At 42.9% G+C, this 27,280-nt stretch overlaps 1 protein-coding gene across 2 annotated transcripts in view; it reads left to right on the forward strand.

The window, feature by feature from the left end:
* PIK3AP1 (phosphoinositide-3-kinase adaptor protein 1) overlaps positions 1–27,280 on the forward strand; it is a 49,705-nt gene that overhangs the window by 9,745 nt on the left and 12,680 nt on the right. For both annotated transcript variants that reach the window (XR_010071473.1, XM_063337565.1), the window contains exons 3-9: positions 12,502–12,650; positions 13,520–13,664; positions 15,220–15,362; positions 17,073–17,205; positions 17,944–18,140; positions 20,403–20,592; positions 26,905–27,000. Coding sequence is in view for 1 of the 2 variants with exons in the window: in XM_063337565.1 (XP_063193635.1) it covers positions 12,502–12,650; positions 13,520–13,664; positions 15,220–15,362; positions 17,073–17,205; positions 17,944–18,140; positions 20,403–20,592; positions 26,905–27,000 (1,053 nt within the window). In the remaining variant the exon portion in view is untranslated. The remainder of the gene's footprint in view (positions 1–12,501; positions 12,651–13,519; positions 13,665–15,219; positions 15,363–17,072; positions 17,206–17,943; positions 18,141–20,402; positions 20,593–26,904; positions 27,001–27,280) is intronic.

Below are 27,280 nucleotides of genomic sequence, written 5' to 3' on the forward strand. Positions count from 1 at the left end.
GGGTATAGTGGCCATCCAGGGTGCAGTGACCAGCCTGTCACTTATCTGGCTTGTGATACCAGACCATGCTGTGCTGTGTGCACTGGGCAGCTGGGAGTCTGTGCTGCACAGTTGGAGTCAGTGACCTTTCTCTTCTTCCTGTGTTCCCAAAGCTTAGTTGACATCTGTTTTGTATTATGCACATTTAAACTTCTCCAATTTATTTCAGGTCCTACCTATGTTGTCTTGAAAATTATCAAATTTCCTGCTTTAAAAGTTGATTTTTCCAAACCATTTACTAACTAATCGGTGGCTTTGAAGTTTCTATACCCAAGCAAACTCTTGCAGGGAAAAACCCAGGGAAGTCAACATCTGCCTGAGATTGCTAAGGTGATAACTGAATGTAACAGCAGCTATGAACCGTGCTGTTGAAGGACAAGTGCAGCCTTGGCTGAGCAGAGCTGTCGTGCAATGAAATGGACAAGAACGAAAGATGAGTACCAGCAAACTTCTTGCAAAATAGGAGGGTCAGAAGTGGATGTAAGGAAGCACGTGGTGAATATGGAGGACAGTGTGCAGTTAGAAGGAACATGAGAATTTTGCTGGAGCCATGTAGGTGAGGAGGAGCTGGAATGTTCCTCCACCTAGTGAGGGGCTTATTGAGAGATGCCAGAGACCAAGGCAGTGAGCTTTTGTTGTGAAGGAAATAGCAAAACAAACCGCATAAGCTGTTATCATTCTCCCTCCTGTACAAGTCAAGGAATTGAATTAAGTTCCCGGCTTTCTTCTGTTGCACTGGTGAAACCATGAATGAAACTTGAGAGCGTATCACAGAATCATTGAGGTTGGAAGGCACCTCTTGAGACCATCTAGTCCAACTTCCCTGCTCAAGCATGGTCAAGATAAAGCAGGATGCCCAAGAACGTGTCCAGTCAGGTTTTGAATGTCTCCGCAGGTGGAGCCTTCACAACCTCTCTGAGCAACCTGATACAGTCTTTTACCACCCTCAGAGTAACAAAGTGTTTACTTGTGTTCAGATGGAATTTCATGTATTTCAGATTGTGCCCGTTACCTCTTGTCCTGTCAGTGGGCACTGTGGAGAAGAATCTGGCTCCCTTTTTTTCATTCCTTACCGTTATGTAAATATTGATAAGATCTCCCTGAGTCGTCTTTTCTCCAGGCTGAAGAGTTCCAGCTATTGCAGCCTCTCCTCATATCAAAGATGCTGTGTTCCCTTTATCATCTTTGTGGTCCTGTGCTGGACTCAAGCTGTAAAGATAAAGTAACCCTGGAATAGGCTACTATGAGTTTGAGGTGTAGGTTGGACAGATGCATAACATGTTCTTAAGTGTGTCTCAATCCAGGGGGATGAAGTGGTAGTACGTCTGAGATTCTCTTTAGCCTGACACTTCTGTGATTATTTGGTTGCTAACTTTTGCTCGTTGCTACTCTTTAGGGTTAGAGCCCTGAATTCACAATGAATTTTTAAGTTTAGCAGGAGCTACTCTCCTGTTACTTTGGGGATTAATGATAAATGATCTGTTCAGTGACGATACATAACTTCCAGATTTCTGCTGAAAGGAAGGTTTTTCCTGGAGTAGCTCATTGGCCAATATTCTTTCTATGTGAGGGTGTCAGAGTTTGTTCACTTGATTGTTCAGATAAGATCTATGTTAGGCCTTGATGCACTTACGACATGCTTTACTGTGTAACTATTTCAGGACATAGGCACAGTGAAATCCAGTGTTATCTGGTGTGTTACCTTTATACTTGGGATGTCCTGAGGAATGACAAAGCAAATACCATAACCTAGAAGAATGGCGTGTGGCTTTTGTGGATAAATTTGAACACTCACTCTTTTCTTTCCCCCCCTTTAAAAATATGTTAAATCACATTGAGTACTTTTAAGGGCAGCTTTTCACTAAAAACCACAAAAGCCACCAGACAGTAACTAAGCTGCACACTTCAGCATAGGACAGTGCTGAAGTGATCTTATCTCAGGTGCCTACTACAACAGTTCATTGAGGTGTGGGTGCTTTGTACTATGTAGTGGCATTGTTACCTATTACTAGGACAGTAGCAGCTGCTGTATCTGTTGTGCTGTGTCTCTTTCTGGCAGATAGCACTTCAGTCAGGACTACTCTGTCAGCCTAACGCTGAGACTTGCAGGTGAGGCAGTAGTGAAGGGGATGCTATAAACTGGGAACTGCAGCCTCCTTCCCCACAGATCCATTCTGTCCTGCATGGGAACATATTCCTACAAGACGGAGTTCTGTAATGTGATTTCCAGTGCCTGTGGAGTTTGCTGTTGCATGTAGAGGCACAACAAGACCTGAATGCTGTAGCAGCTCTTCCCTGTGCTGCTTGTTAAATTTCATAAAGTGTGGCCTTTGACGAACATCAGATGCAGAAAGTAATCCTGCTAGGAAGAGGCATGACATGGCCAAGTACTTTATAGGAAAGTTGTGCCGCCCCCTTAAATGATAAATCCTGAAAATAAAGCAGCCAAAAGGAATTCTGTGAGTTAATTTGACATCCCTGCTCATCATCTTAGAGGAGGATCGTGAAGCTATGTCAAATCAATGCTTCTATGAAACTACCTCCTTAATCTTTGGCCTTACAGAAAATGGTGCTTTGGTACCTGTTACACTGCTAGAGGGCTAATACTGTATCTCTGAGACTCCAGCTTGTGAGCAGACCCCAGTTTATGTGGCTCTAATGTACTGTGGTGTTCCTCTAACCCTGTTGGGGTGTCTTTGCTTGTCTGAAATCCTAGATGCGATCTTAGCATTGTATTTTCCTCACCAGCTGATCTCTTCAAGCCCTCATACTGTAGTCCCATATCCTCACAATGTTCTTGAAGAGTTTCCAGTCCCATGCATGCAATTGCCATTCTCTGCAACATCCATTTTGGCCCTTATGAGGTTCTAGAAACTGCAGATTGAATGTGGATGCCTGTGCCAAGTTTTTGATCTCTACTTGGATCTTCAGAGTCTGTTTGGATATCAGAAGTACAGTAAAGGAAGCATGCTGGAGGTAGGAAGGGACAGGAATTAATCTATAGATCTAAAGGGACAGAGAAACGTGAAGCTGGGGACCATTTGGTGTTTACTTCTGTCTCTCAGTGGTCTATGGAGGAATACGTTCTGAGTAGTTGTATCTCAGAGAATTACATCCTGCTTTTATTTTTGCCAGCTTATTGGAGTGGTCTTGAAGACATGAGGTAGCATGATTATCTGCTGTACCACAGTCCTGCCTCGCTCCCTTTTTTCCCCTCTTTGAAGGGGCAAAATTAAGTGAATTCTTAAAACTGTATTTTTCTTTGTTATATTGTGTTGAAATAGAAGATACGCTTCTTTGGCCCTGCTCTTTGAAGAGGAACGGGTGAGGTATTAGTCAGCCCTCTGGGTGCAATGAGTCTGCTTCATTATATGGGAGCTCTGCAGCCTGGCTGGTTCTCACTGCCTGTGAAGGAGAGGAAACTGTGACGCCCTTGCACAGGAGTTAAGGTTGAGAGAACATACTGGTAGCATGCCCTTCCTTGCAGTTGCTAGTGTGGTTGTAAAGGACTGATGCTGGAAATGCAGAGACTTCAGAGAGCTGGTTAAAACAATCAGAGAAACCTTAATTAAACCCCCAAGTGATATTGAGAGAAATGCATGAGTGTCCTTATACATCTGTAGCAAATGGGATCAAGCAGTTGAAGTAGTCCTCCCAGATGGAGGATGGATGCATTGTTTGTCATCAAGGTGCTTCATAAAGTCCCGGTTTATGCACATTAAAAGCAATACTTCACAGCTTGTCTTTCATGACAGTATGAGATTCAAGCAGTGCTAGCATAGGTGCGTACTAGCTTTCTAGATAGAGACAATGAAATGATAGCCCGGAACTAGTAAAGTACAGAAACAGGTGTGGTTAGAAACCATTGGGCTATAATGGGCTTCATGCACATTGCAAATACTGATCATATTTGTTTGTAGCTTATAGTTCTGATAATCTCTCAACAGGTTGCTTTAAGGTAGTGGCTAAGCCTAATTCTAAGTATCTGCCAATGCCAGCTGCAAGGCTTTAAAATACCTGTTTAAAATAAGAGCCCAGTGACCATCACTGATGGCTTCTTCCAAGTTTGGACAGCTGAAGTTATTTCTGTAAAACCTTTGCAGAAGTGTGTGGCCAAACCAAAGATGCTTTACAGAGCAGGTCTGAAGAGATGTGTGGGGCAGACTTCATGTTGTTTCAAAGACCTTTGTTGTGTACTTGGACAGTTGTTTTGTTTCTAGGGTTGCATTTTGTAGGATTTTCATGGCTGTTTATTATTACCACAGAAAACTTTTGGACGCATTTTTCGAAAGTGGCTTGAGAATAACAGTGGATCTTGAGTTTCCCAAAGGGAAGTTTCATCAGTGGCAAAGGACGACCTTAGCATGGACTGCTGGAAAAGAGAGTGATCTGCCTTATTCTCCACCTTTCATCTGGCTGGAGGACCTGGTGTGGCATTGGACTGCAAAGGTGGTATTCCAAGAGAGACTATTTGAAGGAGAGGGAGGGCAGGACTGCCTTTTCAGTAGTAATGTGGTCTTAGATCTGCTGAAGCCACTTGTAGAACCGCACCTTCAGTCAAACAGTGATCTCCTGGTGCGATGTTTCCAAAGCAGCTACCCAGCTCTCTTAGGTGGAATTCTAGCTTTGTGGGCTTTTATGCGGGCAGTCTTTTCTGTCATGCAAGTGTTATGCATTGTGCTTAAACTGAAGCAAGGAGATACTGCACAAGGAGATATAATTCATCAGCAAATTGGATATACATGTTTCTTGCACGTGGTTGCTCAGGAAAACTTGAATCAGTGGTGGATGTAATGTGATTCTTGGCACCCTTAAAAATCATCAGCTGGGCATACACTTCTTCAATATGCGTTGTCTCCTGGCACAGGTGGTTGAAGTGAACTATTCCAGCCCCTCTTTCTTGAAATTTTGGTCATATATACAGTGTCTGTTGTCTGGGCAGCCAGAACCCTGCATCTTCCTCAGAAGCTCTTTCCCATCTCTGTCCTGTGCACCCTAGCTAGTTCTTTAGGTTATACGCTTAATCCTGTCACAAATTGACCACTAGGCCTGTGAGACCCTCAGGCTAACTGAGAGCTCAGAGAGTTGAGCTGGCTTGCAGATTCTGAACCGTAATAATAGCCAGGCATGGTTTTAGCTTGAGGCAAGCATAATATGGTACGTTTGCTTGAACCTTAGTGAAAGAACTGTAAGATAAATACACTTTGCATTTGTACCATGCTCTAGACATGGTCAGATAAACTATGTTATCTCTGTGTTATAAGGGGGACTCTGCATTTCACCCCTGAGCTGGCAGCTGCTCTCTTTGCAGCAGGTAGGAGTGAAATGTATAAATGTTCTTTCTCTTCCTGAAGTTCAGGGACTGGCAGCTTAGATTAAACCCCCCTTGTCAGCTGCTGAAGCAGAAATCCTGGTCCGGTGTCTCACTGACGCAGCCAAACACGTGCTCTTTTCCACTGGTTCTGCTGCGTGGGCCATAACCTCTGGTGAAAATAAAGACAAGAAGGGGAAACAGGAAGGGGAAAGAGGGCTGTGGTGGGTGCAGTTGTATTTTAAATCGGTATAGCTTTTTCTGTTGTGAACATCTGCTTCCAGACGAATGCACAGATATTCTTTTTTGATATTTTTTTTTTTTTCCTCAGCTCAGCAGACTCACTAAGCCAGGATAACTCTCTGGAGTGAGGTGTGTGTTTGAGCTGAAACAAAATCTTTTCTGGACGAGTGACAGCACTGTAGGGGCAGTGTTGTTACTCATGTGCTTTATTAGGTAATGGAAGAAGACGTTTCTTCTCCAGGACTGTGAATAGTCGTCTGATGAGGTTTCTAAGAGCAAAATGTGGCACAATCTCAGAACACTATTTTGAGGGACCTGTATTTGTGTAACATTTATCTCTTATTGGGGTTGGAGGAGAACCTACGCTGGATTCAGACTGCATGCTTTCCCTCAGGTCTTGCATGTTGCAGGTGTAAAGTCACTGTTATCTCAGGTGCATCCAGTTCTTTACAGTAAGGGTCCTGTTCTCAGGTCAGGGCTGCTAGTGAATGAAGAAGATCTGTAAGTTTGAAAGAGTTTTGCAGGAGGTCACAGATTTCCTCTTTAATTTGTGATAGGATTACTGAGTGTTGTCTTGTCATCCTGGAGAAATTGGTGAGCTTCTGTGAAACTTGCCTGTGCTTAGATCTTTGTGGATGGCGCCTTTGTGTAACCTGCAGCATTACAGACCAAGAGTGTACCTTCCTGAGCTACTGAGGGAGACAGGGCTGCAGACCAGTGATCCCAAACTGAACTATAAAAGCCCATCCAGTAGTCATCTGCAGTCAAGGCAAAGGAGGCTGAAGAGCATTGCCGGGGCAGATGATGTGTGGTAGGCAGTTTCCCAGCTGTTACCTGTGTGGCACTGTATCTGTGACAAGAATTCCCGTTGGCATGTCTCATCTGGGATTCCTACCTGTGCTTCTGCACAGCAGGAAATGTCATGTGAGGTGTGACCGTTATGTGCATCAATCTGATCACAGTTGCTTCACAGCTGACTGTGCCTCCTCAGTCCCATTTTTCATCTGATGATGAGTGCCAGGAATAATAAAAAACTGAGTCCAGCCCAAGCAGCCAACTGGGAGTTACTGGCGACAGTGACATTTGTCCTTAAACTGGAATATTCGCACAGAAGGTACCTTTGATCCTGTGGGTTACCTTCCTGTTCTCTGTCAGTTTCCCATCTGCTTGAGGTTTTTATTTTACCACTCTTTTCTAGTGTCTGGTATTTTTTCATATTTTTTCTTCTTGCTTTCTCTTCTATGTCCTCTCCAGTCTTGTGGCTTTTCGGACTTTCCTTTCTTAACCTCACTGTTCTCAGAACTACGTGCTGAGTTTCCTGTTCCTGCAACCCAAGTATGGTAGTTATTGGCCACTTTCTCATCCCTACCTTCCAGTATTTACGAGAGCGACGTGGATCTGCCCTTGGCATTGTCAACAACTTTTGGTGACTCAGCTTTCTCAAAATCCTTTTCATTTCAAAGATGAAATTAAAAAAAAAAACAACAAAAAAACCAAACAACTTGGAAGCAGCAATTGGGAACACCGACCAAGAAAAGTGAACAGATTCACTCACTTGGGTTAAATTTTCATGAAGACCATGAAAGCCTCTGGCACTCCACTGCAAAGATATTTTTATCCTTTCAGTTATGTGTCTGTAGTTCTAAAATACAACAAAAGAAACACGTTCCTTGAAGTTTGGATGAGATGTGCTTTATAAAGAAACTGTGGACTCATGTATGTTTTTGAGTATTACGGATATATATTGTCCTAGTAGGTTACAAAGGTAAAAACTGTACCTTCTGGCTTCTTACAATTTGCTGAAACACTGGTCCTGTCCACAGGTCTCTTAATAAGCCAGTGGTTTTCATCATAAGGATACAGCTTACCTAAGAGATGCACAAGTGTGTGTGCATACTGGCCCAGGCAAAACTTGGCATAGTAAAATGCACAGGTGGTTTCTTTGATGGAAAATTAGAACTAGTTTATTGTAACCCCCAGCTTTACAGGACAAATGAAATGGGACCACTTTCTTTGTAGAAGTGAAAATGGACCTGTTGCAGCAAGTCCAGAGGAAGGCCATGAAGATGACCAGAGGGCTGGAGCACCTCTCCTATGAGGACAGGCTGAGAGAGTTGGGGTTGTTCAGCCTGGAGAAGAGAAGGCTCCAGGGAGACCTTGTAGCAGCCTTCCAGTACCTAAAGGGGGCCTATATGAGAGATGGACTCTTTATCAGGGAGTGCAGTGAGAGGATGAGGGGTAACGGTTTTAAAGTGAAAGAGGGTAGACTTAGATTGGATATTGGGAAGAAATGCTTTACTGTGAGGGCAGTGAGACAGTGGAACAGGTTGCCCAGGGAAGCTGTGGATGCCCCATCCCTGGAGGTGTTCAAGGCCAGGCTGGATGAGGCTTTGAGCAACCTGGTCTAGTGGGAGGTGTCCCTGCCCATGGCAAGGGATTTGCAACTAGATGATCTTCAAGGTCCCTTCCAACTCTAATGGTTCTATGATTCTGTGATCTGGTTTTAGGTGCTGTGCTCATAGATGAGCTACTTGGGGTGAGGGGTTTGGAGAGGAGGGGCAGATGTCCCATACTTTATTTGTTCTATATGGACAGTTTTACAAAGTCTTACATTTTCCTGTGTTTTTTCTTCTCACCTGCTGCTTTTCTGCATGTTTCTCTCCTCTGTTGAAAGGGGGAAATGTTGCTATAGCACAACACAGTTTTGAGGGGGTTATCACAAGATGTTTCACTGCTGAGCATGTATCTCCTTGGTAGAGCAGGGGCTCTGAGGTTAGCACGATGAAAGATAACTGCCTGACTACTTTGTCAGTATGCTGCCTGCGTCTTGCAAATGCAGCTGGAGTTGCGCTGGGAGACTTAATGTCCTTGTTCACACTTGGAAAAGGAGGCTGTCCAGTTGCAAGCTTCAGGTGACAGCAGGAGCTCTCTTTGAGGGCCCTCCCGCTTCCTCTGGGTGTACTGAGGTGAAAGTCCGAGGCCTCGTGAAAGCTCGTTGTCTTGGCTGGTTGATGGATGGAGTGGGAAGTGTTCACAGATGCCAGTGAGGAGGTAGTCCACACATACAGAACCTATAGGGACAAGCTGTTGCCCAGTCATGCCATTTGCGTGAATATCTGGATGACAGAGTGGTCTGGACAGGCTACTGACTCCTCCTGAGCATTTGCATGTCTGTGGTGTAAAGGGCTGACTTCTGAGAAACCACAGCTGTTGGCTCCATGCTGATAGCCTGCCAGCTGAGCCAGGAGGAAATGGATGACAGAGCAAGCTGCGTGCACTGTACAGCAACAGGTCAAAATAACTGCTTCATATTAGTTTCTAAAGCTGCTAAATGGCTCATGAAGCTTGTGGCCATGCCTGTGTTTTCCTTGGGCTTTTCCCAGGGGTGAGTTTCTGCAGGGCAGCTGTGCAGGGAGCCTGGCAGGACAGGCGAGGAGGGGCTGGCACAGGGCCGCTCTCTGTAGCTCAGCTGCTTGGCGCTTCCTGGAGGGGGGCACGCTCTTCAAGGGGAAATGTGGTTGGGTTTCTTGGACCGCATCTCCTCCCCTTGCTGCTATTCTCACAAGTATTTCACAGAAGACAGTCAGGCGTGGCCTGAGGTAGCCTTCATTTAAAAGGGAACAGAAAGGCCCTACAGTCAAGGGCAGAGCCATTTATAACCACGAGCTGTTCACCTACGGCAGCTGCTCATGGAGAAGCTCAATTCAGGTATTTACTTTAACTTTCTAATGTGACTGTTATCTCCTCAGTGATGGCCTCTTTAGCCTGGGTGTCATTACAATGATATAATTGCTGAACCTGTATATGCAAATGTGTTGTCATTACTCAATTATCTTAGTGAGTGGGAAGCCTAATCTAATAATTCCTTTTAGAGCATGGATATTATTGAATGTAAGGGGATGGTTTCCTCTCCAATGCTTGCATGTTCACAAGTCAGTAGCACGTGACTAGAACTTGCAAGGTGACCATAGCGTCACTTCACTGCTTATGTGGGAAGTTGGTAATTTGCAATTTCAGAATTTTCTGAATGAAAAAACAGATGAATAATTCATACCCGAAACTCCAAGTGCCTGTTCCGTCGGCTGTTAATCCGATTACTGATTAACATTGCTTGCTTCTTCCTGTATTACCTAACAGATCTGTTCTTACATATGACCTCTGGGCAGTCAACTCTTTTACAAGAATGCGGAAGCGCAAGGCAGGATCAGGCAATGCCAGAACTTCTTTAAAAGCTCAAGTTATTCTTTATCTGCTGTTTGTTTCTAGTATCAAATAGACCGGGTGGCTTGTTTTCTCCTTGCTCCCCTCTAATCCTTGCTTACTGTAGATGATGTACCTGATATCCACAGCTTTAGGTTTCATTTTCCTCTGAAATGGACCATGTGTTGGGCAAGAGAGGTACAAATTACTGCACTAATGGTTCCATGTTGGAGTGGGGATGATGCCCTTTATATCAGGATGCTGGCAAGCGTCAGCTTGTGCATATGTTGGAGGAATATTAATGCTTTGCTGTAATTTGGTCATCATTGGCTCTCTCTTACCTGCGGTGAGCTTAGTCTTTCTGGTTTAGTCATATTGGAAATAACCAACAGAGACTACAGAGACACTGTTCTACTAACAGTTGCCTTTTCTCCTCCTCCCCCCCCCCCCCCCCCCCCCCCCCCCAAAAAAAAAAAAGGTGTCTTGCTCTGCATATGCTGAATGCCTGACATGCTGACATGACAGCTATCATGTAAGGGAAGGATGTGGGACCAGTGTTTTATTTTCTTCTGTGCAGCCGGGCAGCCTGGCACCCCCAGGTGGGAGTAGTCCACCTTTCCCTAAGAGACGGGTTCCCAAAACTGGGGTTTGGCTCTTGCAGCTGATGACATGGGCACTATCAACTAAAATGCTGAGTTAAAGAATTTAAAACCTCTGTCCATTTTCTGTAATACTTAGTACCACTGTCTGAAAATCCAAAAGACCGCCTTCAGTACCTAGCCTTGTGTCAAAGTAGTTTCTTAGTCAAATCTGCAGATTTGTGTTGATGCAGTATTGAAATCTATTTGCTAAATTACATGTACTGTTCTAGGTTTGTTTAAGAAACGTCAATGTTGGTGGTGATGCCTCACTTGAACTTCACAGAGCTGCACATTTTTGGCTCTACTCTTTCTACAGCAAACATTAAAGCAGCAATCTACTTGTACTCAACGCGAGTAGGCTTCCTTGCCATGTGGAGTTATTCACATACTTAAAGTTAAGCGTATGTGCACCACTGTTTGTGACAAAAATTTCAGCTGATTGATTCGCTAAAATTTTGTGGCTTAAAGCCTGTGTCCTGAAAGCAGTGTTGCCTTCATATAATTAATAAAATACCACTTAAATGTATAGAAAATATATTAAAAAAAATGAAATGTGCATGACAAAGAATTTCAAATATCCTAAGTTTAAGTCCTTTTTAATAATAATAATAATAAAGTAGTCTAGATTTAAATTCCTGACTGATTTCTAGCTTCACTGTTTGAAACTAGCAGGACACGGAACTCCTAATAGATGCCTGCTTTAACGACTTGGGCTTTCTTCGGTTGTGGAAACTTGATGTACCAAGAGGTTGGGGGATTCTAGGTAAAACTTGGACTGTTGGCAGCTTCACCATAGGGATGCCACAGGTTAGTGTGGTTGATCACTTAGGTCTTTCTCATCAGGACTGAGCATTTTAAATAGGACATTTCTTACTAATATAAAAATTCTGCCAGTCCAAATCTGAGATTTTATCTAGTAAATAATTTGTACTGCTCTTTACAGATGTGTTTTACAGTAAGTAGTAAATAACAAATAAGAAATGTTGTCTTAAATCCTTGCCTGCTTCACAGTTTTCCAAGGTTTGAAAAATTTTGGCTGTGAGAGACAGAGTTTTAAGAATTCATGTTAGTCTTCTGACGAGGGGAAGTCAGTGACTTTCACTCCATGTTTTGGGAGACAGGAAAAAAGGTGTGAATCAAGATGTAGAAACTATATAAGAAAGTGCTTTCTACTAAGTAGATACAAAATCGCTAGTTGTTTCCTTTCTCTAGTTGGGAAAAGTATTTCCTGGCAGGGGCAGGAGAGCTGTAATCGATTTTAATTCTTGCAAGGTTTTTGTGGGTTTTTTTCAGCCACTGATATTAGTTCAGTTTGTTTGCTCTCCCATCAATTTCCATGCTGTTACTGGGGAAACAGGAATGAGAATGCTGTTTTGTACACACAGATTGTGGGGTTACGTGCGTTTACTTCTACTCTTGGGTCTTTTTTGGTAGAGTACTGTTGTTCTCCAATGCAAAGGTTCTGCCATGTTTCAGTTTTACTCTTGTATAGATACAGGACCTTATAGTTCTTGCTTGAGGAACAGAATCCTTTCAGACTATGCTTCATGTTGTATTTTGTCAACACAATAATGAATTTGGGAGTTGGAATGAGCAATATAAGCGGGATCCAGAAATGAAAGAAAAGTTGGTTTTCTTCATTTACTTTAGGAGCGAAAGACTGCTGCCCATCCTACAAGGTACTCAGAGCACAGCTGAAGTCAGATGAATCCAGTTGCCAATCATTCTTATATTAGACATTGACATACTAATTTTCCTATCTAACATGAGAAGGGCCTATCCATCTCAGCAAAGAGTGGCATTGTTATTTGTTTCATAAGCATATTCAGTGCTACTCCAGCACTTTTGTATCTTTGTGAATTTTCCCCAGCAATCCCCTTAAGGGAACTAAAGAGGAAGTTCTGTAGTTTCCCTTCATCTAGATCCCCTTTTCTGACCATTACTTTGAGAAGAACAGCAAGTTCCACCCCACCACCTCCCTTGCTGTTTCTCAGGATGTATGTGTATGATACGCATTTTCACCAAAGCGGGGTGTGATCTAACAGGACTCCGTATGCTTTATTTTAGACTCAGGCTGCGACTCTGTGACTGATACGGAAACAGAAGACGAGAAGAACCCAGTTTACTCTGACAGACTTGCCATGAGTGAAGAACATGGATCATCCAAGAGCACTGGGGACCATCCAGTGGTGCAGCCTGACCGCATACGGTGTGGGGTACTGTATGTCCGCTCCTTGGGCTACGTTCTTACTGTGGGCTGGTGCAATCCATTATGCTGCTCTGTAATGGTCAGCTTTACAGGCCTGGAAATTAGTTCCTAATTCCTTTTCTGTCACCTTCCTGCTCAGCCCACTGTCCTCAGTGTCTCTGTTTCATTAGCTCAGTTCTCTAGCCCCAGAAATAGCTTGGTAACATGCAGTGCCCAGTGTTGTCTAGGCTGCAATGTCACTTATTGACAGATAGTCTAATTAATATAGCAGCTTGTCTTGTGTGTTGTGAGGCAGGTTCACACTCTTGACTTCCCGTCTTCCATTCTGGTGAGAGTTAGAGGTAGCAAGTGGAGTGCGTGGTTGTAATGAACCAATTAAAGCCACAGCCTAAATGCAGTCTAATATGACAATTCTGGTGCATATCCTGCAAGTGACTCTGAAGAGCTTGGATCATGGCTTACTGTCTGAAAAACAGCATTTCTTGGTATAACATCCCCTCAGATGAAAAAAAGTCTAAGTTTCTTCCTTTGTTTCTGTATAGAATGGGGCTGTGCTGCTTGAGGGAAAAGATTGATAGAATTAAAACTAAATAATTTTGTAAATCTAGCTTTAATCAGTTTATAAATCTAGCTGATAAATCTGGAATTTTATCAGTTTACATGCATGTGTTTATGCTGGTGCAAGCTGTAACAGAAGCCACCTGCCCAGTTACTCCATGACTGGAAGATGCTTCTGAAAACCATTCAGGACCGTGAAAATGACAGATGATAATTTATCTGTTAGTTGCAATGACAATAAAATACCTCGAAAAGGGACTTAACAAAGTAAGTGTTCCTATGTTGCGAACCTGCATGTTGTAATACCTTTTCTCTTAGGTGCAGACAACAGTTTATATTATCATGAAATGTAAACTAGATGGTGAAGTGAAAACTGAAGTTGAGTTCTCTCCAGAGAATGCATCGTCTGTGCGTGTGCTGGCTGAGATGGAGAATGAGTACACAATCTCTGTGGAGGCTCCAAGTAAGCTGGGCTGAGTTTTCCCCCCACTCCTCCCTCCATTCCTTCCTCTCTATCTCAACCTGCCTGTCCTGAAAAGTGCCAGAGGGATAAGGGTAAAGGTTGATATGCAGGAAAACTTGAGGCCAGGAAATCTTGAACTTGCATTCTCATCTGTGATACTTTTGTGATGAGGAACTGAAATAGACTGCTGCCTGGGAGCTCTGTTTTCCCCTCAGCAGTGGCAGGGTTGAAGTGTGAAAACGCCTTACTGGGAGTTCTGAGCTCGCAGCTTGTAAAGCACTGTGAACTTATCTGCGTATTATAACCACCACCACCTTAGCACTGGCAGGGCACCAAGAGAAGGTAATTGCCAGTAAATAATTGCATGGCTATAACAGCATGTGCTTAATGTGCAATGATCGCTCTGTGATCGGAGCTGAAACTATTTATCCTGGCTTGCCTTTTAATTTAGGTATGTTTTGTCACTCTAGATATTTACATTTACAAAACTTTAGGTTGTCTAAACTTTAGGTTCACTAAACTTTAGGGGCAAGATTTCAGAGCCTTACAGATTGATAGTGCTTTCCCAGCGTGATTTTATTGAATCTACTTTGGCCTATTCTCTTGAAGAGTCATTGTGCCAGCCCTGAGAATAGAGACTAATAGTCATGTATAGCAACTCCTGTAAAGTCAGTGAGGTGGACTGATTGAAAGAAGGTGACCTCACCTACATAAAAATGTTCAACTTAATCTGTCTCAAATAAAGACTTGTATTTTAAACATGGACCTGGAAACTAACTTGAACTTTGAATTACAAACATGACCTTCACCTTGATGGAGTGTACAACTATCTAATCTCTGCAGTTGCAGTTTCTAACAGTAAGAGAAATATATTTTTAATTCCTTTCATGACTGTAACTATTTCATCATTTCCTGAGTCGTTAACAGCCGAGCATATATACAGGGAAAGATTAATTTCAGTGGGATTCAAAATATTTGTGTTTCAAAGAGAAAGTTCAGACCTATGAATGCACACTGGACAAAACATCAAGAAGCTCCCAAGGTAAGAGATAAATCCTGTCCATGAATAAAGTTGCAAAGCTAGAATTCTTTTAAGTTGATTTCATTCAGAGACTAGTGAGGCTGACAGGGGTCGCAGAATCCCTAGTGACTTTTCTGTTTTCTCCCCCGCTATTCCCCAGCTGTCATATTTTATGGCATGGTTTAGAGACTGATCCAGAGAAAGCCAGAGGTGGAGAGATTTGAGGCTTTCTAGTTTGATGTGGTGTATTGTTAACATCAGTGGTCAAGACTAGTGTTAGCAGAGGGCCTAGCAGGTCACAGGTGATGTGCATGGACATGGCTATGAGAAGGTAATTCCAAAGTACTTTCCTACCTCATGTTCAGACCAACATCATCTCCTTTTTTCGTGACTATTCATGAATTCAATACAAGAGAAACTGTTTTGGTATCCAGCTGGCAGTATCTCCAAACTCCTCCTATCCTCAAGGTATTTGATGCAGACTTATTCTCACTGTTTGCTCTTAATGGTGATTTCTTCTCTTTCTTTTCAAAGATTTAACCTCTGGGACCGTGCCTCTGCAGATATATTCAGGGGACTTGATGGTGGGAGAAACAAGCGTCACTTATCATACCGACATGGAAGAAATCAGCAGTCTGTTGGTTAATGCGGCCAACCCAGTACAGTTCATGTGCCAGGTAATGACACTAGCAAACAGCTGCTTTGGAAACCAGCTCTATCAGAGGCTACACAAGTGGACATAAACAAAAGCGCTTGCCATGAAGTAGCTCTTCTGCATTGAAGAAATACAAGTTTATTTTGGGATTTTAACATAATCTTAACATCCCCTTTTGTCAAAAGCATGGGTGCTTTTTCTGTCTCTGGAGCAAATAGCTGGCTTAGGTGCCTCAGGCTATCCAACTAACAAAAAAAAAAGCAGTCAATCAACACTCACAGTTAGACCTTGATGACTTGAAAAGATTGGAATGACAGAACTCGATATAACAGAAAGTATCGTAAAGAAATAAATTGTTTGGAAATTTGTACCTAAGCGTTCTTGGAAAAGATGTGAGAAGGTAGCAAAGATTCATACTAGCTGAATGAAGTAGAGTAACATAAAATGATTTGTTTATTCATAGAATAATAGAATGGATTGGGTTGGAAGGAACCTTAAAGATCATCTAGTTCCAACTCTCCTGCCATAGTCAGGGACACCGTCCACTAGATCAGGTCACTCAAAGCCCAATCCAGCCTGGCCTTGAACACCTCCAGGGAGGGGGCATTCACAGCTTCTCTGGGCAACCTGTCCAGAGTCTCACTGCCCTCAGAGTAAAGAATTTCTTCCCAATATCTAATCTAAATCTACCGTCTTTTATTTTAAAACCATTCCCCCTCAGCCTATCACTACACTTCCTTATAAAGAGTCCCTCCCTGTCTTTCCTGTAGATTTAGAGACAAGGATGTTGTGCAGGACAGTGTCAGATGCTTTGCACAGGTCAGACAGATGATGTCAGTTGCTCTTCCCTTACCCACCAACACTGTAACCCTATTGTAAGTGGCCACTAGATGCATCAGGCATGATTTACCCTTAGTGAAGCCACGCTGGCTGTCGCCTCCTTATTTTCTATGTGCCTTCGTATAGTTTCCAGAAGGATCTGCTCCATGATCTTGCCTGACAGAGGTGATTCTTAGCATGTATTTCTTTAAAGCCACTCCTGAGTTCTCATATTTAGCACAGTTGGGATACCTGAATGCTATCAGAGGGGTAAAGCGTGCACAAGCAGTTCTCCAGGTGTCTTGTCTTTGCTGCCTGCCTGCATGTAGCAGAAACCTACAGAGTAATGTTAGTCACCAGCATACCTGGGGCAGGGGGGACTGTCTTTCCCTTTCTTTTTGGTTCAAGTTGTGGACCAGTTAGTACTGGTCTGTGCCTCTGACTGGGGAATAGGCATGCTTCACAGTCTTTGGCTAAGAACCAGTCCATAAGCCAAACCCAGAGTGTACACCAAAGCAATTCAAAATGGAATAGCTCACACCTAGAGCAAGAGTGACACTTCATTGGAACAGTTTCCGTAGTAAGATTATACCTGTCAAGGAAGTAGGAATTAACAGTTTTCTGTGCTTCCAGTTGCATGAGTGACTTTCTCATTGTACTCTGTCTTCTAGTGGAGCATATGGTTCTCATCTGCTCATATTAATGATACTCTGTTTCTGGCCCAGGAAAGTATTCATGTTCTTTGCTTGACCTGAACATTGCTACCTTTTTGCTAACATTGTTTCTGCCTACGGTTCTCTGATACATGCTAAATAAAAAAACACCTTATAAATCTCACCTTAACTTAAGGTTAATTCACCTTAACTGAATGTCCAAACTCTCCCAAACAAAATCACTTTCCACTGTTATCTAGGCCTTTAAAATCGTGCCATACAGCATAGAAGCACTGGACAAACTGTTGACTGAGTCACTGAAGAAGAACATTCCTGCCAGTGGCTTGCACCTGTTTGGAATCAACCAGCTGGAAGAAGAAGATATGACAACAAGTAGGTGAAAAGATTTTTGGTTTTGTTTTAAACTTCATCTGTATCGGTTGTTTTACCTTGGAGCACCTTAACACTGCAGTGTGTGGTACCTGCACAGGTTGTCTCAAAAATCTTGGATCTCATCCAGGAAGCTAAATTTCTGATGAAGCCTGTGGAAGGGGGATTGTCATCTAGGCTGGATGATCCTTTTTTTAATTACGTGGATCAATCTCACTTCCTTGCACTGTGACAGATGCAGCTATGTAGACAGTGTCAAACATAACCAACGTGAAAAGATGATGCTCCCCAAAATGTCTCCCATATTTTCTCCCTTGTTCTTCTCCCAGTTCCATGTGGTATTTCTCCCCAGCTCCGTCCTTTTCCCCCAACCCCATGACTCTACTCTAAGGTGCACAGTGGGCACTCAGCAGTTGGTGTGGCACCATGACATGACTTCCTTACAGCAGATGTATCCTGCTGGAATGATGATCTAGGAGGTCCTTGCAAAACTGATTCTACATAAGTTAAGGTGTTACAGTGCCAGATTCCCCACTAAAGGTCATAGGACTCAAGCCTGGAGGTGCACTAGGTGCCTCAGTTAATTTGCGCAGTTAGCTCCATTTTGAAACAGTATATATACTTCTCAGGGTTTTCACACCTGCTTTGGTCTGTACGTTTGCTATAAATTTTGTGTCTCACCTGCTAGCTCTGTTGCTGCTAGAGAGAAACTTGGATTCTAATAGGCTCCTGTTCTCACAGATCAGAGGGATGAGGAGTTGCCAACACTGCTTCACTTTTCTGCAAGATATGGGCTGAAGAACCTCACTGCCTTGCTGCTTACGTGTCCTGGAGCACTGCAGGCCTACAGTGTAGCCAACAAATATGGCCACTATCCAAACACCATAGCAGAAAAGCATGGCTTTAAGGACCTTCGCCAATTCATTGATGAATACGTGGTAAGAGGGAGCAGCAGTCCTCCTACATTGTCCCACAGCAGGTGTGGGCAGTAGTGCTAAGCTTGGTGTTGGGGGAGCAGGAGTGATGTGGTAATAAAGGGCGCAATGCGGAGTGGTAGGGTGTAGAAGACAGACATCCAGCCACACTGAAAGCTTGCAGGCTTGAGGGTTGGGTGCATCTCTGGAGCTGGGGAAGTTTTGGGGCTTCTGCACACAGCAAATAAGATGGAAGCAGAGACCGCCATGCTGGATTTCCTTATCATCCATCCATCCATCTAATGGAGTTTCTGCAGGGATGTGGCCTGTGCCTAGTGTACTCTTCTAACCTCTGATCTTGGCAAAGCTGGAGCCCCTTCATCCCATTACTTTAGGGAGTAATACGGGAACAGAATATGTTTGAGAAGCTGCAGTCTGAGGTGCTTTATGACTGCATCGCTTATTAGCTCATTCATAGTTTATCTGTGTAGTCTGCCTGCTCCACTTGAAATTCATTTCTTCCTGCATTAAGATGATGTCCGTTCCCTGCTTGGTCTCTCTGGGAGCCCAGTTCACAATTCAGTTCTCTTTGCACTAACCCTGTCCCCGGAAAAAAGCACTCTGACTTTTCCAGATTATGACACAGACCTGACTGCAGCTGCACCAGGCAATTGTTTCTGTGCTTGTGCATGGGGTTTATCCTTTCTTTTCCATTTCAGTTGTTTCCAGCCTTTGTGCTTCAAAATAACAAGCAGCTCCTTGACTCAGATCACATGAGTTCTTCAGCAGATTTTATTTGCCTTTGCTTTCAGTTGAAAAGTTGTATGTAATTGTGCCTAGTAGTTGTCTGAATGGTGGGTGGTAGATCTGTCAGCTTTAGTGTGGTTCTGCCAGCCAATTGCAGTAGTGTTTAAGCCCTATTTAGGAGGCATGGGTGGTTCTTAGACTTGGGGCTTGCTTCTTCACATAAGCATGAATTTAGGATTGTACATTAGAGCTAAATAAAGGTCATTCCCTGTTCTCAGAGCAGGAGGGCTGCAGAAACTGTAAATTGTGTGATTAAAATCTTTGCATTGGGGTAAGTTAGAAATGTTTAGGAAGTCCTTCCAACTTCTTACTGTAGTACCGTGCTCCTCCCGTGTCCTCCTTTCCACCAGCACAATGACAGAGCTGTGTTGAGTGGGTCCTGCTTACTGACCATCAAGCTATATGTGCAGCTTAGTACCAGAGCACACAAATGATCTGCACCAGCATGTCCGCTGCAAGGTAGCTACTAGAAGCACTATGGATTTAGTAGCAGTACCAGAGTGGATATCTGAAAATACCAATAAACCCCTCACCTAATTTTCTCTCTAGTGAAAGTTGCTCTGCACCTTCCTAAAGCATCGTGTGAGCTACCTGCCTGACACATTTTGACTGTGGAGGGAAGCATGTGTAGACAGTTTTGACACATGTCCTGTGGATTGAAGGCCCATGAGGTGGCAGTTACGGATGGAAGAATATCTTGTAGTACTGCAACTAGTTAAGATGGCTGTGCTTGTGACACAGTTGGAGCTTGGGGAGGAGGCTAGGATGAAGCTTTAGATTTTGTACCCTTGCGTGCTTTGGTAAAGACCTCCATGGTTTGGTGATCTGCACTGCCCTCCCTCCACACCCAGCCCACGTTACAAATATGTGGGAAAGGGTTCCGCTGTCCTGTGAATCGAAAGTTGCCTGTGTTACATGAACAGCTGCCTGCTGTGAGGTTTCCTGTTAATCTCACAGAAAAGGGTCTGTGTACTCCCACTCTGGGTGTTACGTGCTGCTGCTAACGCCAAGAAACTGAAACTGAATCTACACCAAAGCTAAAACTGCTTTCTTGAAGGTGCTCCGCATGTGGCATGCTTTCCCCCTTATGGTCAGCTACGCTTATCTGAAAATAGCCTTTGACAAGCGTTTGTATTTTTAGAATGAGCTTTGCTTATATTCTAGGAGTTTGCAGACATCAGGTAGGATGTGAAATTGAGGAGATGAGAGGCTGTAATGGCTATTCAGAATATGTTGGCATCAACTTGTTTCACCTTCGTTGTGTCTTATTACAACATAGATCTTGAAGGCTAGGCCTGCACATCTGTAGTGGGGATTTAATTCCTTTGAGAAGCCTTAGTTTTTGCAAATAGGCTACATTTAGAAGGTTTTTTCCATGAGCAGTGGGAGAGTGAGATATCTTTTGCTTGCTTTGATTCTCCAGATTCTTTATTTAAGTGAGACTTGAATATATTTTTTTTTGCCCTCCTTCCTCTCCAGGAAACTGCAGATATGCTGAAGACTCACATTAAGGAAGAGCTGATGCAAGGCGAGGAGGATGAGTCTGTTTATGAGTCCATGGCTCATTTGTCCACTGACCTGTTAATGAAATGTTCCTTGAATCCTGGCTCCGATGAAGAGCTTTATGAATCCATGGCTGGATTTGTCCCTGGTGCCTCAGAAGATCTCTGTATGTATATTCGTAGAATCACAGAATTGTAGGATAGTTTAGGTTGGAAGAGACCTATAAAGGTCATCTAGTCCAACTCCCCTGCAGTGAGCAGAGACTTTTTCAATTAATCACGTTGCTCAGAGCCCCCATCCAAGAGGGCTAAGCTGGTCTGTCTCTGTTATACATAGTAGCGCCTCAGTTGAGTTTCAGAGTAAGGGCTGGTTATAGCTTTTCTGCTTTCGCAACAAGGAAACCACGCTCCAGTTCTGATGTTAGCTGGCTGATAAAATTGCTCTAAACCTTTCTCGGATTGCCAGTGTACAAGATCAAGAGCTGTTTCCTCCATGCTTTGAGGATGAACTGAACCCTGAGCAAGTGAGTTAGCATTTGGAAGAGACCAAATTTTTTGCCATGTCCTGCTTCTCCCTCTTGAGACCCAGGGAGGTAGGGACACTCTGACTTACAGACACTGTTGGAAAAGAACACTACGTAAGATGTGATCTTACTGGCAACTGGGAAACTGAAAAGCAAGTGCTGAGTTTCTACCTCAACAGCTTGAGAACAAAAGAAAACGAATACCTTGAAATACGTGTACTGTAAAGATTATAGTTGGAAAATCGTTATTCTAATCCACTTGGTTTATTGCTAAAAATACAGAGCTAGTTCTGATAAATATGCAGATATTTAACTTCTTCACCATTCCTTTAATATTCAGTGAGGCCAATTGCAAATATCAGGTTGAGTACCTATGTTAAGCACTTACTGAGCTGCCTATTTGGTCTGGCTTCATCCCACTGATATATTTTATGATTCCCATGATGAGCAGAGGATCTAGCTTATTGTAGATTGAGTACCTGCATAAGGAGTTCTAGTGTTTCTGCAGTTTTAAGTGTGCTGCTTCAGTGGAAAAGCTTTCTTACTGAAACACTTTTGCATATAGACTATATCTGTCCTGGGCTGGTTTTCTCCTCTTTCATATGATTTTATATGATCTGATCCTCTTTTATATGTTTCTCCTCTTTTTAAATGATGTTATAAAACACATTTTCATTGATTATGGAGTCCAGAAGACTTGGTCAGATCTCTGCCTGAAATCATAAACTCTCCTCTGCAGTTTTGCTTGACTGCTGCAAGGATAGTTTTGCTACCAAACCCAGGATTATTCTGCCTTCAGGTGGAGATAAGCAGTAAGGCTGGTTGGACTCCTTAGGAATAAAGCCGCTGCTGTTCACAGTGATGGGAGTGAGAGTTTCTAGACATTTGAAACTCTGCCCACAATCAGCGCACCTCTGAATGGGGCTGATTGACCAACTCTGTGGAGGGGTAAAAACATGCTGAAAACCACTAAGCTCAGCTTGTTGTCTTTGACCCCTGAAACATCCAGATCTCCCCGAAACTATGCAGGGGGTATTGATGCAAATCAAGCTCCCTGTAATTTACCACTTTTGAACTGGACTCTGAAAATATTTTCATATTGGTTCAGATTTAGATCAGTGTTGCTTCCTGTCAAGAAAACCATTTGCCAGCTCTGCAGACTGTTGGTGGAAGAACTAATTGTTCTAAGGTGTCTGTTTCTTTTTCGCTGCTGAAGATCACCACCTCCCTCAGTGTGCTCAGTTGCTTGCATCCATGTCTTCTTGCCTGTTTCTGTCAAACAAGCCACATTAAGTTAAACAGTTCAAGTACATAGGTTTTACTGCCCTCACTTACTCTGATTGACAGATCTCAGGAGGAGTTTGGCTGCTGTTTTGGATGAATACACAAAACGGAGCTTGCTTGGCTGACAGGCATGGAGATGGAGAGCTAGGAAAAGTTGCCATGGGATGGGAAGGGTTGTGCATTTGCAGCCTAAGTCAGGGTGCTTTCCTTAAGCCTTCTCAGTAGCAAAGGCCCAACGGGCATTTGTCCTTTAGGGGGAGCTTTTGCAAGCACGGCCACATCAGCAGGGTGGCAGAGGTCTCTGGGAACAGCCCCAGAAAGTTCTGGTGTGCAAAAGCACTGCAGGCTCTGCAAGGCTAGTAGGATTAGAAAGGTAAAAACCCAAGCTGTCCCTAAACGTAGATACTTATAATTCCTTTACTGAAAAGCAGAGCTGAATGAGTTTGCGTTTTAAAATGTTTTTCTCATTGGTAAGATGATGTATATGGCTTATCTGTAATACCTCAGCAAGGAATGTGAGTGTGCTTCCTGCTTCTTCTGGAGTTCTCCCAGCGTGTATTGCTCCTGCACACAAATCTCTGTTACCTTGCATTCAGGAGTCTTTTACTGAAAATCTCTGTGTTTCTTATGTAGTCTGTTAGACTTTGCCTGAAGAATATTTACAACTTATCTGAGGAGTGCTTAAAATCTACCTATATTGTAACAGGTAAGGTTAGATTGGCACAAAGCTTGACACTTAGATTGATTCTCTCAAAGTGAAGTTGTTTCAATATTATTTAGAATACCAGCACACAGGCAAGCCCTCACTGAAATTAGTGGGAGTGCTGGCTGGTTTAGAAGTGCCATCACAAATAAAGGCTTCAAGCTTTTGTACAGACTTAAAGATTTGTGAGGATGAAGAACTCTCTAGGAAATTATAAATGACTTCTACTGAGGTACTTTCTCCAGGTCAGAGTAGCCCATATGTGAGTAGTTATGGCTGTGGTGTAGAGGACAATACCTGGGCTATTTTAAGTGTAACCATACTGTGGCAGCATGCCCATTTATTGTGCTCAAGGTGTGCTTCCAGCAGTTTGTTTCAGAGACTGATCAAAGGAAGGTTAGCTACCGTAGGGTCAATTTGTCCGACAGGAACTGTTTCGAGAATAGGGTAACATAGGACTGGAGCCATTGTAATGAGTTACAAGTAGTAGCAAATACTAGAATATTGGATTGTTCTGTTAGTTCTTGTATTCTTCATTCTGCTTCTGATTTTTCAATGCATTTTTATGTGGTGTTCTTTTCTCTCTGCATTTGATCCTGGGGAAACATTTACAGAGAAAGCACAGAGGCTATGCAAGGGCCCAATTTTGCTTAAACTGATGCCGCATAAGAGTTGCACACACCTGTGTTGAATTGCTAGTTGTCCCTTTAAGTTTTGAGATAAATGATGGAATTAAAAAAAAAAAAAAAAGGGAAAAGATTTTGTTCATCTACAGAACACTGCCTCCCCTTCTGCTGGAGGGGAGCATTCTTTCCCAGGGAGGTCTTAATGCCCTGAGCAGCGTAGATTATAAAGTACTCCTAACCAAAGTACTCCTTCCAAAAGTGAGAACTTACTAGCTTCTGCTGTTACCTTGTTTGCTCTTCTTTAATAATAAGATTGAATTGCCTTATTTAATATTTTATCATTAATCTAATTGTTCTCACTTCAGAAGAGCACTTCCCTCTTATGACACTTTTCAAATACCTGTAAAGTTAAACATAGTTTTCCAGAATATGCTCCAGGTTGGTGCAGGTTGCAGCTAAATGTCATTTAGCTGAATCACTCACACACTGTAACAAACAGCAGCTGAACAGCTAAAAGGGAGAGTTATCTCCATCATATGAATCTGGTACTATGAACTACAGCATTGGATTAAGTGCTTTGCCTTTCCTGCTTTCCTTTCACCAGCACCTCCTGCTGGTTTTTTTTTTTGCAAAACAGTATTTATAGTTGGCTGGAGTTACGTGCAAGAGGGGCTCTGAGAGCAAGGATTCTTGAAAGCGCTGAAAACGTGTTTGATTTGTGTGACTATGAAACTGCCTGGTTTGTGTGTGTTATGATGCTGTTTTGCTTGGGGAAAGAGGCTGAATTTCCTCTGTCTAAGGTCAGACAGTGGCAGTGGCCAAGGGCTGGTGGAAACAAGTCTGGACTCCTAGCACTGTTTGCATATCTATGAACTGACACTCAGACCCTAGATAGTGTGAGTTTCATGCAGAGATTTAATCCTTTATCCTAGAGAATTTTAGCTGACTAAAATCTATTGTCCTGTAATTCGCCTATCTCCAACACCTAAAGAGTAGATGTTAGTTCACATATAAATAAGTTGTGATGCCCTTACTCTACTCACTTGCATATCCTCTCCCTCCTCTACCACTTTTATTCTCTTGAGACCAAGCTTTCAACACTGTCCTCTTTGTTTTGTTTCTTTTTTTTTTCCTTAGTTAGAGCAAGAAACAGCAGCCTCCTTGTTATCCTTGAGTAAACTGAGGGAATTGTGCACAAAAATGTAACTGCTTATAAAGTTCTGAGTTGTGGTTTATGCCAACACATTGAAGCCTTTGTCTTGCATAATAAAGGACTGGCCTCTGCAAAGAGGTAGCTTACTTTGTGTGCAGGAATACCTGGTATCTAGTGTTTGCAAATGTTTAAAGGGGGAAGGGTGTTACTACTTTGTAAAGGGTGCCCACACATGGATATTTTAGCTGTTGGGAAGGGTCTGTAGATCGTAACTTGTCTTCTGTATGTCTGTCTGTTCGCGCCTTGGTTGAGCTCCCTTCTGAAGCCTTAAACCCTGCAAAGGGAAACTGAAACTCTTTGCATAAATATCTTTTAGCTACTAAATTCTGACATCTAGGAAATGCTTAGCCCTCTTCCTGCTAACCCTTCAGACCAACTTTCTCCAATAGCCTCTGGAAAATCTGGGGACCTTTCCTGTGATACCCAAAGTTTGTGTGCACCACCACCTTGTCACTTCTGTCTCACTAGCCTGTTTTTGCAGCAAGTGGAATAGAAAGTGTCATTGACGAAGTCGAGAACTTCTCTTCAGTTTTGGTACATGGGTGAGATGTTAGGTCTCATCTGTATGCAAAACAGGCCCATGTGCAAGAGGTTAGCGAGGTGGCAATTATGTCTTTTAAGGAGAACTGATTAGTTGATGAATTTAAGTACATTGACTATGTGACAGAAAACAAATGCTGCAGTATCCTGTTGCACAGCTGGTTTAGTAATCCTGCAGAGCACAACCAAAACTGGGAAGACACTGTTCCTTCCCCAGAGAATGAAAGGAACTTTGCACACCTGTCACTTTCTGTTCCATCCCCAAATCTATAAAGTAAGGGCTTTCCTCTGGGCCTGTATTTGCTACAGGTTCATTTCTAAAAAGCTATGTTAAAAATAATCAAGGTGGCTGCAAGGTGGGAAACGCTCTACAGAAAAATACAGGTCTGTAGCGCTGGTTCTTTAGGATGTTCAGATGTCAAATCTGTGCTTCCATGTAGTGCAACGATACTTAAGTGAAATTTATATTAGGTTGGCGGTGAGCAGATTAGCTGCAGCAGCATGCAGCTTGGCATGGACTGCAGAGCTCTTGAGAAGCAGCTGGTGTCATTAGTCCACACAGCATGCAGTATTGCTGCGGCTACGCTTGAGGTATTCCTGGGAGGTTAAAGCTAGGTTGGGTGCATTCACGTGACTGTCAGTGGGTCCTTTGACAATTATTCTTTTAAAAAGAACCCCGCAACATTCTAACAAAGCAAAATATCGCTAGCATATGGTTATCCCTTTCTTGTGATCTCCTCAGCTTTGTAGGACAAAAATAAGAAAGTTCAGAAAATATTAAAAAGAAATTTATAGATAAATTTCATGTAACCCAAACTATCTAGTTCACATAGTAATACGTATTTCACAATATGCCTCAACAATTCACTTATATCAATAAACCTCAACAGTTCATTTCTATCACTCTTGTTTTTAGTATCATTAAGAGCATGGTTGCCTAACGTTTTATTTTAGTTTTAGGATTAGTTTTAGGGTTATGATGACGTTGACTTTTTTTAAAACCAGGATTTGTCATGTCAAAACAATGACTTAGCGAAGTATCTTACTGTTTGCTGTCACTCCTTTCTCAATACTAAATTATCTTTTGACCCTCTAAACACCTTCCAGTCCAACTAATTAACTCACCTAGCTGTTTTGACTTTTATCCAATAAACAAAACAAATACTATATTGTGTGTCATGGGTAAATTGCCCTTAATGTCTTATTTTGCCGTCACAGAGTTTCCACTCAGTTTGGCCTCTCAGGAGCACCGTGCAGAGGCCAAAACCTTCACCTGGCCAACACACTCTCAATAGTAGCTAATCCTCAGTGCCTGTTTGGAGCCTTGTTGGAACTTCTCAATAAGCAGTGTTAGTCACCCTCAAGCATAAGCATCAGGCAGCTGGCAAAGATCTGTGCAGAGTGGACTGAACATAGCAACTTAGGGGCCTTTTTTGAGGCAAATGTCTGGTCAGTTGCCTGGCTTCCTCTTTGGTTTTCACCATAGACCAAAGGTCCGGTCAGAAATCCCACATCATTTTGTATTATATTACATTCTTCCACGTGTTTAAGAGCATAATTGACAGGTTCATCTTCCTGATTTTTTCCAGATGTAGAGATGCTTCAGTCCAAACCAGACACACCAGTTGACAGAGATGAAGTTTCTCTAACTACGAAAGACTCAATGCTCCGCAAGTTTTTAGAAGGTGAGACCTGTTTGGAGGGAGGGATGGCAGCAGCACAGTTAAAGCAATTAAATGGAACTTGAGATTTCTCCTTGATCTGTTAAGGATAGCAGCTCATCCACACTGTTTGACACAGATAATAGCTTTGCCTTAGTGAGTACAAACAAGGCACAACAGAAAAAGCAGCTTGTGAGGTGATTTCACAAATGTGGTTAGTTTCTTACCAAAGAGGAGTGATTTCTAGTTCCATTCCCTGCCTACCAATGAGTGCAAGCACACAGCTGGTATCTATTCAGGAATG

This window comes from Chroicocephalus ridibundus, chromosome 6 (assembly GCF_963924245.1).
Source record: "Chroicocephalus ridibundus chromosome 6, bChrRid1.1, whole genome shotgun sequence".
NCBI lineage: Eukaryota > Metazoa > Chordata > Aves > Charadriiformes > Laridae > Chroicocephalus > Chroicocephalus ridibundus.